Source organism: Channa argus, chromosome 14 (assembly GCF_033026475.1).
Source record: "Channa argus isolate prfri chromosome 14, Channa argus male v1.0, whole genome shotgun sequence".
NCBI lineage: Eukaryota > Metazoa > Chordata > Actinopteri > Anabantiformes > Channidae > Channa > Channa argus.
The window spans coordinates 20,389,359-20,405,305 of NC_090210.1; the positions used below are offsets into that span (position 1 = coordinate 20,389,359).

The following is a 15,947-nucleotide window of genomic DNA, read 5'->3' on the forward strand; positions in this document are numbered from 1 at the left end:
TGGATAGATGGTCACTCGTTTCAATAAAGACGTTGGATCTTTCTACTGACCCCCCCCCCCCCCCCCCCCCCCCCGCACTAAAGACATGAACCTTTGGTAAACGTTTCCCATATAATTTAGCTAAAAGAAACGACTATAAAAAATGACCAGGAATATTGTCGACATCAAGGGAATGAAACTTATCAAAAGATAATTGTTAAAAAGACTTTATGTTTAAGTTAGCGCAGCTACAAGTGCGAGTATCCCGCGGCGCATTACCGGGGCTCACTGTATCCTTTCCCCAAAAAAACAACTATTATACACATTAGCTCCTTGTTGTGCATAAAAGCAACATAACATAGTATAAATGGATACCAAAGTAATTTGTGCTTTGTACTGTTATTGGTACTAGGTTTTCTTTTAACGTTTCAGTGAATGAGATCCAACCGCTACAAAAAACTTCCAGAAGCTACAAAAAAAAAGAAAAAACACAGTTACCGTAAAATCGGTATTTTGTCATCATTAGATGGTTTGTAAGCAAGTTGAAGCATGACCATACATACTAAATATGTAAAATAAATATGAATTAAATGTGGACCAAAACGGACATCCACCTTAGCCCTAATTTGGACCAAATCTGTCGGACTATACATAGCCCGGTTTTTAACGTCTATTTTTGATCTAAAACGCGGCCACAACGGGAAAATCCGATTCAGCCAAAAACATGCTGGGAACGACTTACCGTCTCATCCTTCGTTTGAAAGACATTACTCGACGCAATTTTCGATTAATCTGTCCTTTATTTCCAGTTGTCCCTGCCGTGTTTACAGCCCGTGACCTTTTAACCATGAAGGGTACGTTTGTTTTAAATATAGCGTCGCACTAGTGGGTGTTGAATTGATGGTCATGTTAGCAGAACATGTGCCCTTGAAGCGGGGATAAAATGTTCAAAAACCCACCCCTCCTCCCCCCAACGTGCTGGTGGTCTCAGGTCTCATGTTTGTGCTTCCTGCGCTGCATTTGCGAGCTGCAGCTACCGCAGTGACCTAACTAAAAACTAAAAGACTTCTCCAATCTGACTTTACATTTTAAACCCTTTAAAGGCTCTAATCAAAAAACATTGAATTTAATAGTTTTAAAGACTTTTTAAGGACTCGGACCAGACTGATTACAATATTTGATTTACAATATTTGATCCCAGGATGAACAGAGAATTAAGAAAAGCAGAAAATCTGAGAAGACATGGAGACAGAGGACAGTGGGCCAGTAAAACTGAATATATTCTGGTGGTTGCAGGAAACGTGGTCGGCCTGGGCAATGTGTGGAGATTTCCTTACCTCTGCTACAAGAATGGAGGAGGTGAATATTACAAAGATCAGCTGCACTTTTTTTGATGACAGATAAGTGAAAGTCATTTCCATCTGAATACATGTCTCTGTCTTCACTGTAGGTGCATTTCTGGTGCCATATGGTCTGTTGGCCCTGGTGTGTGGGATACCTCTGTTCCTAATGGAGACTTCCAGTGGTCAGTACACCCAGGAAGGATTCATCACCTGCTGGAGGAAATTGTGCCCACTGGCAGAAGGTGAGTTCGACTAAAATGTAAAACCAACAAATGAAAAGGCCTAAATTACACTGTGTATATTTACCAACCTTAAAACATAACTGACTTTCTGTTTGAACATTTTTAAAGATGAACATTTGAACATGAACATTTTTTTGAAGATTTTTAATAAAAATGTTGTTCCAGGAATTGGGTATGGATTTTTCATGATGAAACTTTATGACTTCAGCTACATTTTAATTCAAGTCTGGGCTCTGTTCTACCTGGTGTTCTCCTTCAAAGCCCAGCTCCCCTGGGCCAGCTGTGACAACACCTGGAATACAGGTAAATTTAGACTCTAGAAATAATTTTAAATTAAAGTACTTTTAAGTAAAAGTAGTTAGAATATATAGATTTTTGTTGATGCATGTAAATACAGCATATGAGTAATAAAAGGCTAGTTATAATATGCGTGTGTACATTGTACGAATGACAGTAGTTCCACAGTAACTATTACACAATCATTCTGATTTTTTCCCAAACCCAGCTTCTTGTCTTGATCTCCAGATCCTAAATTCAACAAATGTGACAGCAACTGCGATCAACACCACCTCTGCTGCAACTGAATTCTGGGAGTGAGTCTCATTGTGAAAATAACGTTATTTACTGTTTGTTCTACATCACTGAAGATTACTCACATTTTTGTAATATGTTATGCTGGAAATAAACTTGGAAAGAGCAATGGTTTTTTTAAATAATAATAAAAACATTTAAGTTCCATAGTTACTGAGCATGTCACATTTAGTGGATTTTTGAGGCTTTTTAAAATGTACATATTAAATATCTCCTCACCTCAGGCGACGAATGTTAGGCATGTCTGGAGGTATTGAGGAGCTGGGCAGTGTCAGATGGGAGCTGGCTTTGTGTCTTCTGGTCAGCTGGGTGTTCTGCTACTTCAGTATTTGGAAAGGTGTCAGGTCTTCTGGAAAGGTCAGTGGAAATGTTTTATGAGTTTAAAAATGCATCGCCCACTGTAAAGATTAATTAAAGTTACATATGCAGGTAAAAATGTCTACTTCTATCTAGGTAGCATATTTCACAGCCACGTTCCCTTATGTGATGCTCCTGATACTGCTCATCAGGGGCTTGACTCTACCTGGAGCTTGGGAAGGAATCTACTTTTATCTGTATCCAGACATAAACCACCTGGCTAACCTGGAGGTAACAAGTTTTATAGTAATATCCTAGAATTTAATGGATATGGATCAAACAAAAGTCAATTTAAAACAAACTGCTTCCATAGAAGACGATAAAAGAAGACGTTTTGGCAATTTGTGTGTCAACGAAAAGGCAGGAGGGAAAGACAAAAACCAATAATCTTAGAGATGCAACAATCAACGATCAGATGATTCTTTTTGTTATTACAGAGAAAAAAAACATCCAACTAAATCAGGAAAACTGCCATCCACAGAGCCACACAGCTACAAAATTGAGAGCTTCTGTGTTTCTTACATTACAGGTCTGGATTGAGGCTGGATCTCAGATATTCTTCTCCTACAGTCTCACTATAGGCACCCTGAATGTTCTGGGGAGCTACAATGACTACAACAACAACTGTTACAGGTACGTTCAGATTGCTCCAGTTTATATCACATGAACATTGGTTGTACTCTTATGTCCCTTTTCTATCTGGTCTGTCCTACCTTGACCTCTAGAGACTGCTTTTGGCTCTGTCTGCTGAACAGTGGGACCAGTTTTGTTGCTGGATTTGTAGTTTTCTCTGTACTTGGATTCATGGCTCAGAAACAAGGTGTTAGTGTTGACAATGTGGCTGAATCAGGTATAAGTCTTCTGACATTGTGAACATTCAAACCCAAACATATATATCTACTACATGTACATATATAGTAAATATACTATATATATACTGTATAGCATGTCACTACCAATTCTGGTGTGTAATTCTAATACACAGGTCCAGGTCTGGCCTTCATTGCTTACCCTCAGGCAACAGCTATGATGCCTTTGCCCCAGTTCTGGTCTGTCTGCTTCTTCCTGATGCTCATTCTGTTGAGTGTTGACACACATGTAAGATTATTGGACTAATAACTGATCCATCGTACCTGAACATAGACACAGAAATCACACTAGTTGCTCGTTTCGTTCTTTCTCCAGTTTGTGACAGTAGAGAGTGTTATCACGTCTGTGAGTGACTTGTTTCCAAAGATGTTTCGTGCCCCAGTGAAGCATGAAATCTTTGTCCTCGTCATATGTTCATCTTTCTTCCTCATACATCTCATTCTGGTAACAGAGGTAAAGAAAAGTTTGAATGAAAAATATTTCTTTTACAGTTAAAACCAAAGAAATGTTAAACTCTTTACTTTTCAAGTGCTGGCTAATATTCAGTTGTCTCTGTCCACTCTAGGGGGGAATTTATGTATTCCAACTTATAGACTATTATGGTTGCACCAGAGCCTGCCAGGACTTCATGACGGTGTGTCAATGTCTGGCTATAGGCTGGATTTTTGGTGGGTAAAATTTATTTAACAATAAACTAAATGATGCTTTTTTGGTGATGTCGTTTGACTATTCATATATATATATAATATATATAATATGTATGTACGTACTTATATAATTTATATATAATTTACTGTTTTACTCTGCTTAACTGATCACTGCCTGTTCCTGTTAGATTTACATTTGAATTCAATTTTCATAATAGGTAAATTAACTACGTAAACAATCTGATATTTTATCAGGTGCTGACCGGTTTTCTACCATCATTGAGGACATGACAAGTCAGAAACCATCCATTTTCTTCAAACTGTGCTGGAAATACGTCATTCCTCTTCTGACCTCGGTGAGACAAAATTGAACGTCTCTTTCTTTGAACTTTGGCATTTTATTCTGGAGTGAACTCAGGTTAGTTGTCCTTTGCTAATGCAGTGGAACTGAATTTGGTGGATTTGCATGTATCTTTCAGTTTTAGTTGGAAAAATGTCAGTAATTTCCAATAGAATTTCAAACAAATTTCATGCTCTGTAGTTATGCAATGAATTTCATTTAATAATTTACAGTTTCAGAATATAACTATGACAGTTGAATTGTTTAAACAGATGACAGCAGATGATTTATGTACAGTGAACTTTGCTTTGTCGTTTTTACAGATTTCCTTTATCTTATACCTGGTTGACTACCAGCATCTTAAGATCAACAACTGGTACATTTACCCTGACTGGGCGTACGCATTAGGATGGACAATGACACTTTCCTCTGTTCTCATGGTGCCACTGTGGGCAGTTGGACAGATGTGTTTGACACCAGGAACTTTCAAACAGGTCAGTGTTTAAGTAGATATTTTCCACAAAGACATAAATCACTGGAAAGCTCTGCTGGGCTTTGAGGGTTCATTTGAGAAAGGCTACACATTGATCAGACTGTAGTGGACAAAAATCCCATGAAAGCTGCTCCATAACAAAAATAGAAAAATGTGCATAGGACTACGGTGTTTCCTTATTACTTTGATTTTATGTTTACTGAACTAGAACATCCTGCAATTTCAGCAGTGGCTGAACAACATGACCTCTGTGAGAGTCACAGTTTACACATGTATTGTGGGAATTTACTCACCTTCTTCTTTTCCAGCGTTTGACAATCCTTTGTCGTCCGGTTGACAATCCAGCCTGTGAGACGGAGAATTCAAAACAGCGAGAGGAGGGGACCACGTTGGAACTGGGGACATGCACAGAGTCCTAATAGTTGGACATTTCAGTTGATACATAAACTTTTGCTAATTAATAGAAGTATAAGCAGAAATACAAACTTAACTTAAAAACACTTCTATGATAAAACACCTATGATTTTTTTCAAATAAATCAAACTTTCAGTTGATTATTTTAAGCTGTTACATTTTGAAAATGTAGTAAGGACACCCTCCTATTCAGATTTGACTTTTACATTTTGCAGGTTGGTTTGAGCCCAATTATTTATAACGTTTCAGATGGGATACACTGGCATTTACACACTTGAAGCGCTCAGTTCTCAGGTTTTCATGTGACTTTTCTTCTCATCTTCTTTGCTACCTGCTGATAGTTTTAATGCGTCAGGATACTTTGGAGCATGTTTGGTGGCTTGAACATCATCTTTTCAGGTTCAGAATACGTCTCACTCTCACAGCCTCTCTCTGGCACTGTGGAAAAAAGATAATCCAGAGTCATTACATAATGCTAAATAACTAAACTAGAAATCATGCTGCAGGTTATTGAGATTTATATTATTGCGATATTTTGCTGTTTCTACAGGCATTTTTAGCATTTCCTGGTTCTTAGGGTGTATCCGGTGAAACAAACCTGTTATTTTGGACTTGACCAGAACAAATATGGCCATAGATTTGTAATGTAATAAGGTGCATCAAAAGCTCTTTAGAGAATTTTCCCTCATATACAAGTGGAAACAAAATTAGAAGCAAAAACTAAACAAATAATCATAATCATATTCGACAGACTAATCAATATTTTTGTTATCAGTGTCATATGAAATTGTACAGTATAAATGAAAAACTAAGTATTTGCAGTGTGTTGGGGTTTTCATGAATAAATTATATGAATATATTCATGAATAAATTATATGAACTATAAATATAACAAATGTGATTCAGTGTTAAGATGAGTTTTCAGTTAATTTTTTTCTTGCCTCGTTGTCTATAAAGGTACGTGATTTGATGACTCGTCTCCTCTTCCTTGTTTTCATTTCAGAGCGACCATCATGTGGAAGGAAACCACATACACTATGAACAAATTACATATTTCAGTGGTAAACAAAAACAACATTTAGGAATGAATGGATTGGACATTACACTTTCCAGTTTATGAATCAACACTACTATTGAGCACTTACACATGGATGTAAAGACTCACCCTCCTTTTAAAGAATCTGGAGAAATAGTGACATGAATAGGCGACGAAGTTTTCAACTAAGAAAACATTGTTGGATATAAAAAATAAGTGACGCAAGATCTTCACCATTGTTACTATTACTTATAAATAAGGCTATATGATGCATTTTGTCGACACCCCAGGTCAGCATGGACTTATTTGAATTTTAAGTTGCTATATTTATTATATTTATTTGTGTTGTTTTTTTCACTGCAGTTCTATTCCAGAACTGAACTGCAGTGGAAGGTGTAGACTAAAAATGCCTTGACATATTGATTTGTTATACCAGAAGCATCAGTGGTTTAATGATTAACACCTTGTAGTCTAGTACTTCCAAGAATCTCCAAACCTTCACAGAATTTAGGTTAATTATAGTGACTAGCTGTGTAACCTCATATGGAGCATGACACTCCTCTCTTACCACGATGCTGCTGTGGGCAGCTGGACAGTTGTCTTTGACATTAGGAAAGTAAGGTGTAATCAAAGTTAGAACAAAGTGTAATGTGGATTCTGTTATCACAGCTTGGCAAAGAGATACCAGTTAATGCAGCAAGAAAGATTGACATTGACACTGTTACAACTTTGAATAGTGGGGAGCGTTGGGTGAAGGGTGAGGAGGTGGGGAAGAGTGTAAGGGGCAGTGTTACTTGATGTCTTTCCCTGACAGCAGTGAAGTTCCTACTCTACAGTTACAATATTTGATCCTAAGATGAACAGAGAATTAAGAAAAGCAGAAAATCTGAGAAGACATGGAGACAGAGGACAGTGGGCCAGTAAAACCAAATATATTCTGGTTGTTGCAGGAAATGTGGCCTGAAAAAACGCCAAGCACATCAGACTTTTTATGCATCAAGAGACTCGTATGAGAGGCTTTAGTGGAATGAACAAATAGCAATTTGGCAAGGTCATTTATTAACAACTAATCTATTGATGTGTCTTCGTTGACACATGTGAGACACAATAACACTGACCTATCTATGTCACCATGTACTTTATCTTTGGACTCGTTAAAGTGCAACTGATATACTAAACCAAATAACATTTAGAATAAGTAACCTTAACGGTATTTAGAATTAATGCAACAAAACCCAATTTTCCATAACAAATTGTTGTTTATTTATTTGGGTTGAAGGAACTTGTACTGACTCCAGGAGGGGTTATACCTCATTTATCCCCATCCCCAGCTGTGGAGTGCTGGTCCAAGCCCGGTAGAAATTGGGGAGGGTTGTGTCAGGAAGGGCATCCAGCGTAAAAACTGTGCTAAACAAACATGCTGACAAATGATCCACTGTGGCGACACTGAACTCATGGGATAAGCCGAAAGGACACCAAAAAATTATAAAAATGAGCTAGTAAATTATCTCAAAACTAAAAACTCAAAGGTGTGTTTTCCAATACCTACTCATGTAGGGTCAGTTTTTAAAAACATGTACTAACTTCTTTCATTATAAACACACTCCATTGAGACATAACCCGGCTCTATATTCTACCTTATGTACTTCTATCCATTGACTCTGGCTTTTCTCCTGCAAACACTGTTGATCTGGACCGTGTACACACACACACGCACACACACACACACACACACACACATATATCATTGACAACTATCTGGGATTGAACTGAAACTGCATTCATGTTCGCAATTCTGGATGATGCTATTATTGCTTGTTTTTGCCAAATTTCCCCTTTTTTAGGCTTTTTAAAATTTACATATACAGTATTTCTTAAACATCTCCTCACCTCAGGCGACAAGTGACAAGGCGACCTCAGGCTTGACTCTACCTGAAGCTTGGAAAGGAATCTACTTTTATCTATCTTTTATCTGTATATTTACTGTTTGTTCTAGATCACTGAAGATTCCTCACATTTTTGTAATATGTTATGCTGGGAATAAACTTGGAAAGAGCAATGGTTTTTTTAAATAATAATAAAAACATTTAGGTTCCATAGTTACTGAGCATGTAACATTTAGTGGATTTTTGAGGCCTTTTAAAATGTACATATTAAATATCTCCTCACCTCAGGCTCATCAGGGGCTTGACTCTACCTGTAGCTTGGGAAGGAATCTACTTTTATCTGTATCCAGACATAAAACACCTGGCTAACCTGGAGGTAAAAAGTTTTATGGTAATATCCTAGAATATAAGGAATTTGGATCAAACAAAAGTCAATTTAAAACAAACTGCTTCCATAGGACATATATAAAAGAAGACGTTTTGGCAATTTGTGTGTCAAGCCAAAAACCAGGAGGGAAAGACAAAAACCAATAATCTTAGAGATGCAACAATCAACGATCAGATGATTCTTTTTGTTATCACAGAGAAAAAAAAACATCCACCTAAATCAGCAAAACTGCCATCCACAGAGCCACACAGCTACAGAAATTGAGAGCTTCTGTGTTTCTTACATTACAGGTCTGGATTGAGGCTGGATCTCAGATATTCTTCTCCTACAGTCTCACTATAGGCACCCTGAATGTTCTGGGGAGCTACAATGACTACAACAACAACTGTTACAGGTACGTTCAGATCGCTCCAGTTTATATCACATGAACATTGGTTGTACTCTTATGTCCCTTTTCTATCTGGTCTGTCCTACCTTGACCTCTAGAGACTGCTTTTGGCTCTGTCTGCTGAACAGTGCGACCAGTTTTTTTGCTTGATTTGTAGTTTTCTCTGTACTTGGATTCATGGCTCAGAAACAAGGTGTTAGTGTTGACAATGTGGCTGAATCAGGTATAAGTCTTCTGACATTGTGAACATTCAAACCCAAACATATATATCTAGTACATGTATATATATACACACACACACACACACACACTGTATAGCATGTCACTACCAATTCTGGTGTGTAATTCTAATACACAGGTCCAGTCCTGGTCTGTCTGCTTCTTCCTGATGCTCATTCTGTTGAGTGTTGACACACATGTAGGATTATTGGACTAAAAACTGATCCATCGTAGCTGAACATAGACACAGAAATCACACTAGTTGCTCGTTTCGTTTTTTCCCCAGTTTGTTACAGTAGAGAGTGTTATCACATCTGTGAGTGACTTGTTCCCCCAGATGTTTCGTGCCCCAGTGAAGCATAAAATCTTTGTCCTCGTCATATGTTCATCTTTGTTCCTCATACATCTCATTCTGGTCACAGAGGTAAAGAAAGGTTTAAATTAAAAATATTTCTTTTACAGTTAAAACCAAAGAAATGTTAAACTCTTTACTTTTGAAGTGCTGGCTAATATTCATAGGAGCAAGGTTCAAGTTGTTCTACCATGGGTCAGATAGGAAAAGAAATGGAGTAGGAGTTATCCTGAAAGGAGTTTTTGAGGAATGTTCTAGAGGTGAACAGAATATCAGACAGGTTGATCTGATACTGGAAAGTCTGAAGCTGGAAACTGAAGGTGTTATGTTTAATGTTGTGAGTGGTTATGCCCCACAGGTAGGACGTGAGTGAGAAGAGAAGGAGAAATTCATGAGTGAGTTAGATGAAGTGATTCAGAACATTCCCAGAGGTGAGAGAGTGGTGATTGGGGCAGATTTCAATAGACATGTAGGTGAAGTGAACAGAGGTGATGAGAATTTGATGGGCAGGTTTGGTCTTCAGGACAGGAACGCAGAAGGACAAATGGTGGTAGACTTTGCAAAGAGGATGGAAATGACTGTAGTAAACACTTTCTTCCAGAAGAGGCAGGAACATAGGGTGACGTATAAGAGCGGAAGTAGAAGCACTCAGTTGGACAACATCTTGTGTAGACGTTGTAATCTGAAAGAGACCAGTGACTGTAAAGTATTGGTAGGGGAGAGTGTAGCCAGACAACACAGGATGGTGGTGTGTAAAATGATGCTGGTGGTGAGGAAGATAAGGAGGACTAAGGCAGAGCAGAGGACGAAGTGGTGGAAGTTGAAAAAGGAAGAATGTTGTGTAGTTTTCAGGGAGGAACTGAGACAGACTCTGGGTGGTCAGGAAGTGCTCCCAGATGACTGGACCACTACAGCTAATGTGATCAGGGAGACAGGTAGGAGGGTACTCTGGGTGTCATCTAGAAAGAGGAAAGTGGACAAGGAGATTTGGTGGTGGAACGAGGAAGTTCAGGAGTGTATTCAGAGAAAGAGGTTAGCTAAGAAGAAGTGGGACACTGAGAAGACTGAAGTAGACAGAAGTACAGGGAGATATAGCGTAAGGTGAAGGTAGAGGTGGCAAATTCCAAACAAAGGGCATATGAGGACTTGTATGTTAGGTTGGACACTAAGGAGGGAGAGGTGGATTTGTACAGGTTGGCCAGACAAAGAGATAGAGATGGGAAGGATGTGCAGCAGGTTAGTGTGATTAAAGATAAGGATGGAAATGTATTGACAGGTGCCAGGAGTTTGATGGGAAGATGGAAGGATTGATGAATGAGGAAAATGAAAGGGAGAGTGAGAGTGAAGTGAGGAGGAGGTTGAAGAGGATGAAGAGTGGAAAGGCAGTTGGTCCTGATAACATACCTGTGGAGGTATGGAAGTGTCTAGGAGAGGTGGCAGTAGAGTTTCTCACTAGTTTGTTTAACAAGATCTTGGAGAGTGAGAGGATGCCCGAGGACTGGAGGAGAAGTGTACTGGTGCCCATTTTTAAGAAACAGGGAGATGTGCAGAGCTGTGGCAGCTACAGAGGAATAAAGCTGATGAGCCACACAATGAAGTTGTGGGAAAGAGTAGTGGAAGCTCGGCTAAGGGCAGAGGTGAACATTTGTGAGCAGCAATATGGTTTCATGCCTAGAAAGAGTACAACAGATACAGTATTTGATTTGAAGATGCTGATGGAGAAGCACAGAGAAGGTCACAGAGAGTTGCATTGTGTCTACGTAGATTTAGAGAAAGCGTATGACAGGGTGCCGAGAGAGGAGCTGTGGTTTTGTATGAGGACGTCTGGAGTGGCAGAGAAGTATGTTAGAGTGGTGCAGGACATGTATGAGAGCTGTAAGACCGTGGTGAGGTGCTGTAGGTGTGACAGAGGAGTTCAAGGTGGAGGTGGGTCTGCATCAAGGATCTGCTCTGAGCCCCTTCTTGTTTGCTCTGGTGATGGACAGGCTGACAGATGAGGTTAGACAGGAATATCTGTGGACTATGATGTTTGCAGATGACATTGTGATTTGTAGTGAGAGCAGGGAGCAGGTGGAGGAAAATCTAACAGTGAGAATGAAAGGAAAGATGTTCAAGACGGTGGTGAGACCAGAGATGTTGTTCGGCTTAGAGACAGTGGCACTGAAGAAAAGACAGGAGGCAGAGCTGGAGGTAGCAGAGCTTAAGATTTTGAGGTTCTCTTTGGGAGTGACGAGGATGGACAGGATCAGGAATGAGGACATCAGAGGGACAGCTCATGTTAGATGTGTTGGAGATAAAGTCAGAGAGGCCAGAATGAGGTGGTTTGGACATGTTCAGAGAGACTGTGAATATATCGGTAGAAGGATGCTGAGGTTGGAGCTGCCAGGCAGGAGGTATAGAGGAAGATCAAAGAGGAGATTAATGGATGTAGTGAGAGAGGACATGAAGTTAGTTGGTGTGTTTGAAGCGGATGCAGAGGACAGGGTTAGATGGAGGCACATGATTTGCTCTGGAGACCCCTGAAAGGGAACAGGCCAAGGAAAAGAAGAAGATTACAGTTGAATTGTTTAAACAGATGACAGCAGATGATTTATGTACAGTGAACTTTGCTTTGTCATTTTTACAGATTTCCTTTATCTTATACCTGGTTGACTACCAGCATCTTAAGATCAACAACTGGTACATTTACCCTGACTGGGCGTACGCATTAGGATGGACAATGACACTTTCCTCTGTTCTCATGGTGCCACTGTGGGCAGTTGGACAGATGTGTTTGACACCAGGAACTTTCAAACAGGTCAGTGTTTAAGTAGATATTTTCCACAAAGACATAAATCAGTGGAAAGCTCTGCTGGGCTTTGAGGGTTCATTTGAGAAAGGCTACACATTGATCAGACTGTAGTGGACAAAAATCCCATGAAAGCTGCTCCATAACAAAAATAGAAAAATGTGCATAGGACTACGGTGTTTCCTTATTACTTTGATTTTATGTTTACTGAACTAGAACATCCTGCAATTTCAGCAGTGGCTGAACAACATGACCTCTGTGAGAGTCACAGTTTACACATGTATTGTGGGAATTTACTCACCTTCTTCTTTTCCAGCGTTTGACAATCCTTTGTCGTCCGGTTGACAATCCAGCCTGTGAGACGGAGAATTCAAAACAGCGAGAGGAGGGGACCACGTTGGAACTGGGGACATGCACAGAGTCCTAATAGTTGGACATTTCAGTTGATACATAAACTTTTGCTAATTAATAGAAGTATAAGCAGAAATTCAAACTTAACTTAAAAACATTTTTAGCATTTCTTGGTTCTTAGGGTGTATCCAGTTAAACAAACCTGTTATTTTGGTGTTGAATAGAACAATTATGGCCATAGATTTGTTGTGTAATAAAGTGTATCAAAAGTTCTTTAAATAACTTTTATTTTAACTCAAATACAAGTTATTATTATTATTATTATAAAATTAGAAGCACATTTAAATACAACACACGTGCAAGTATCAGACACATAATTGACAAATCAGAAGTAATTCTCAATTAAATGACTGTTTTGATCACTGGGTTGAAGATTTTAATAAACTGTGTATGTTCACTGTTTTGAAGTTCTCCAGATTAAAAAAAAATCTAAATATATTTGAGGTTTGAATACAACATGTCTCCTTTAGCATGTTTTTTAAAAATAACAAACACAGATAATCATCAAATATGTGACAGATTAAGCAAGGTCCTTTTTAGCAGTTTCACATAAACATAAACCTCTTTAAATTTGTGGGGTTTTTTTTGTGTGTGTGAATAAATTCTACGTAGTATAAATCCAGCAAATGTGATTCATTCATTCATACATAACCCAAAACCTTTCCGCGTTTGATAAGATCTCATCAGTTTAATGCATTAAAGTTTTTAAACTAAGTTGTAAGCGTTTATTGGTTGGAGAAAATAAAATTGTTTCTTTACATTTCAAACCACATTCCCTCAATTCTGTGCATTTGGAATATGGTTTCATTTAAATTAGCTATAGAATTATTCGTTTTTCATGATAAAATCACCAAAGTACTTGAGTTGAGTTTCAACGCAGACGTAGCTCAGAAACGCTTGTTCTCAGTGCAGCAACACTACTGACTAGTTTAAGACACTTACCCGTTCGTCCTCTACACAAACTGAAGCAAGTTTCAGGTTCAGGGAGCAGAAGAGGTCTTCTGGTTGTAACAGCCTGTTAAAGGCTCAGTCACCAGTTAGCTTGGTAAGGGTCTAGATTGTTTTCAAGAGATTAACGTCACTGTATTAATATAATTTAAAGAGGTAACATTGCTGTTGATGTATCCTAAATACATCAATCCCTGTTTGCCTTTCAAAGCTGCAACTAAATAGCCCACAGGTGGGGAAGAATAAATGGCAAAAGTCCTCTAGTTAAATATTCACGGATGTCGTCATTCTCTTGGACAGAGTAAAAAACTTGTGGACAAACACGCTGGGGAGGCAGTAAATGTACTATGGAGTCCCGCCCAGGTTTATTGTATGTGTGGGAAACACTGCATACTCCTGCTTACATAGCGGCATAAAGAGAATTTGAAACATGACATCCGGAGCTCTATAGGCCTGTTGTTATCGTTTGAACATTCTCCATTTTGAACAAAGAAAACAAAGGTGGACATACAAAAATAAGTGACTCACCACCTTCATCACTGCTGTCCCTGGGTGAGATTTCTTAGCTCTTCTTCTTTCCTCCTCTTTGCTGTCAGAATCCTCTATTCGTTTTGCTTCAAAGATAGAAAGGCCATAGGTTGCCAAATCTAAAAAGTTACTTGTTATTTGTTTAGCAAAATTTGATTTTGCGTATTGTAGCAAAAAAAAGTCTCAGAAGTAAGTTGCAGTGCAAGGATTTAGTACAACATATAGTTTAGTAATTCCCTGTATATCCTGTCCCTCAGATTTCTTTTATCTTGCACCTTGTTACATCAAGTCTGGGCTCTCTTCTACCTGGAATGCAGGTAGAATTGTAAACTAATGAGAACTAAAAGCAGTTATACAACCCCAATTTCAAAGAAGTTGGGACAATGGGAAAATATAAATAACTACAAAATGCAATTATTTGCAAATTTCATCATCCCATATTTTACTCACAATAGAACATAAACAACATATCAAATGTTGAAACTGAGACATTTTATCATTACAAATGTCAGTGATTCCACTAATCCATCATAACCATGACAGTCTTACTGTCTTACTTCCCAAACCCAGCTACTTGTCTTGTCTCTAACTTCAACATATATCATAAAAGATGGATTACAGCACTCGACAGGACTCGAGTCTGTCTCAGGCAAAACACAGAGAGGCAAACACTGACCGACAACCAGAGTCACCAATGACCTGACCAATTACCAGTGCTGCCTTGTCCTTGGTCTTTTGGCTTTCGGTCTTAATTAAAAAGCTGTTCTGTTGAGTTGACACAAGGTGGACAGTGAAGAATATCCCATTTCTTTGCCTTCAGAAACTCTTGTTTAGCTTGGGCTTGATGTTCTGGGTCATTACCCATCTCCAATATGAAGCAGTTATCAGTTCTGCAGCATTTGGCGGAATATGAACTGAGTGCACTGCCGTACACACTTCAGAATTTCTCCTGCTACATTTATTGGCCATCAGGTCATCACAGTAAATACCATTCACCTGGTTCTTTGGCAGCCATACTTGCCCATGCCATAACACTGCCTCTGCCATGTCTGACAGATGATGTGGTATGATTCAAATTATGAGCGGTTTCTTTTTCTTCTCTATAGTTTTCTCTTCTTATCATTCTGGTAAAAGCTAATTTTGGTTTTATCAGTTCAAAGAATCATGAATCCAAAACTCATCAGGCTTTTGTAGGTGTTTTCGGAAAAAGTCTAATCTGGCCCTTCTGTCCTTGAGCTTTACCAGTGGTCAGCACCTTGTTGTGAAGCCTCTGTATTTGCATTCATAAAGCCATCTTTTGATTAAAGACTTGACTTGACTTCACAATGACACAACAACCTCCTCAAGAGTCTTCTTGACTTGGCTAGATGTTGTGAAAGAAATGATGAAATGCACCAAACTGTTGATAGAATTCCGCAGTCATCCATCCTGTGGTCTCCCAGGCCTTTTACTGTGGTTGCCAGTGAATTCCTTCTTTTGCTGACACAACAAACTGTTGTGTTGGCCCCTTGCTGTTGCTGATCCTTTGGAGCATGTTTGGTGGCTTGAACATCATCTTTTCAGGTTCAGAATACGTCTCACTCTCATAGCCTCTCCCTGTCACTGGGGAAAAAAGATAAAAAGATAGAGTCATTACATAATGCTAAATTGGCCCCTCTTTTTTCCCTTCTCTTATGTGGGTTTATTTGGTTTTTTAGCGTAGCCTCCTTTACTTGCATAAACACTTT

At 38.8% G+C, this 15,947-nt stretch overlaps 1 protein-coding gene across 1 annotated transcript; it reads left to right on the forward strand.

Moving 5' to 3' along the window:
• The first annotated feature begins 623 nt into the window (after window positions 1-623).
• LOC137098866 (sodium- and chloride-dependent GABA transporter 3-like) lies at window positions 624-6,280 on the forward strand. The gene is made up of 14 exons (XM_067475554.1): window positions 624-1,338; window positions 1,430-1,564; window positions 1,730-1,867; window positions 2,070-2,157; window positions 2,380-2,512; window positions 2,609-2,743; window positions 3,042-3,145; window positions 3,238-3,362; window positions 3,498-3,610; window positions 3,698-3,835; window positions 3,948-4,050; window positions 4,285-4,385; window positions 4,693-4,863; window positions 5,171-6,280. Exons 1-14 carry the CDS (start codon window positions 1,182-1,184, stop codon window positions 5,279-5,281), a joined length of 1,752 nt encoding a protein of 583 aa, XP_067331655.1. The 5' UTR covers window positions 624-1,181; the 3' UTR covers window positions 5,282-6,280.
• Window positions 6,281-15,947: the final 9,667 nt, after the last annotated feature.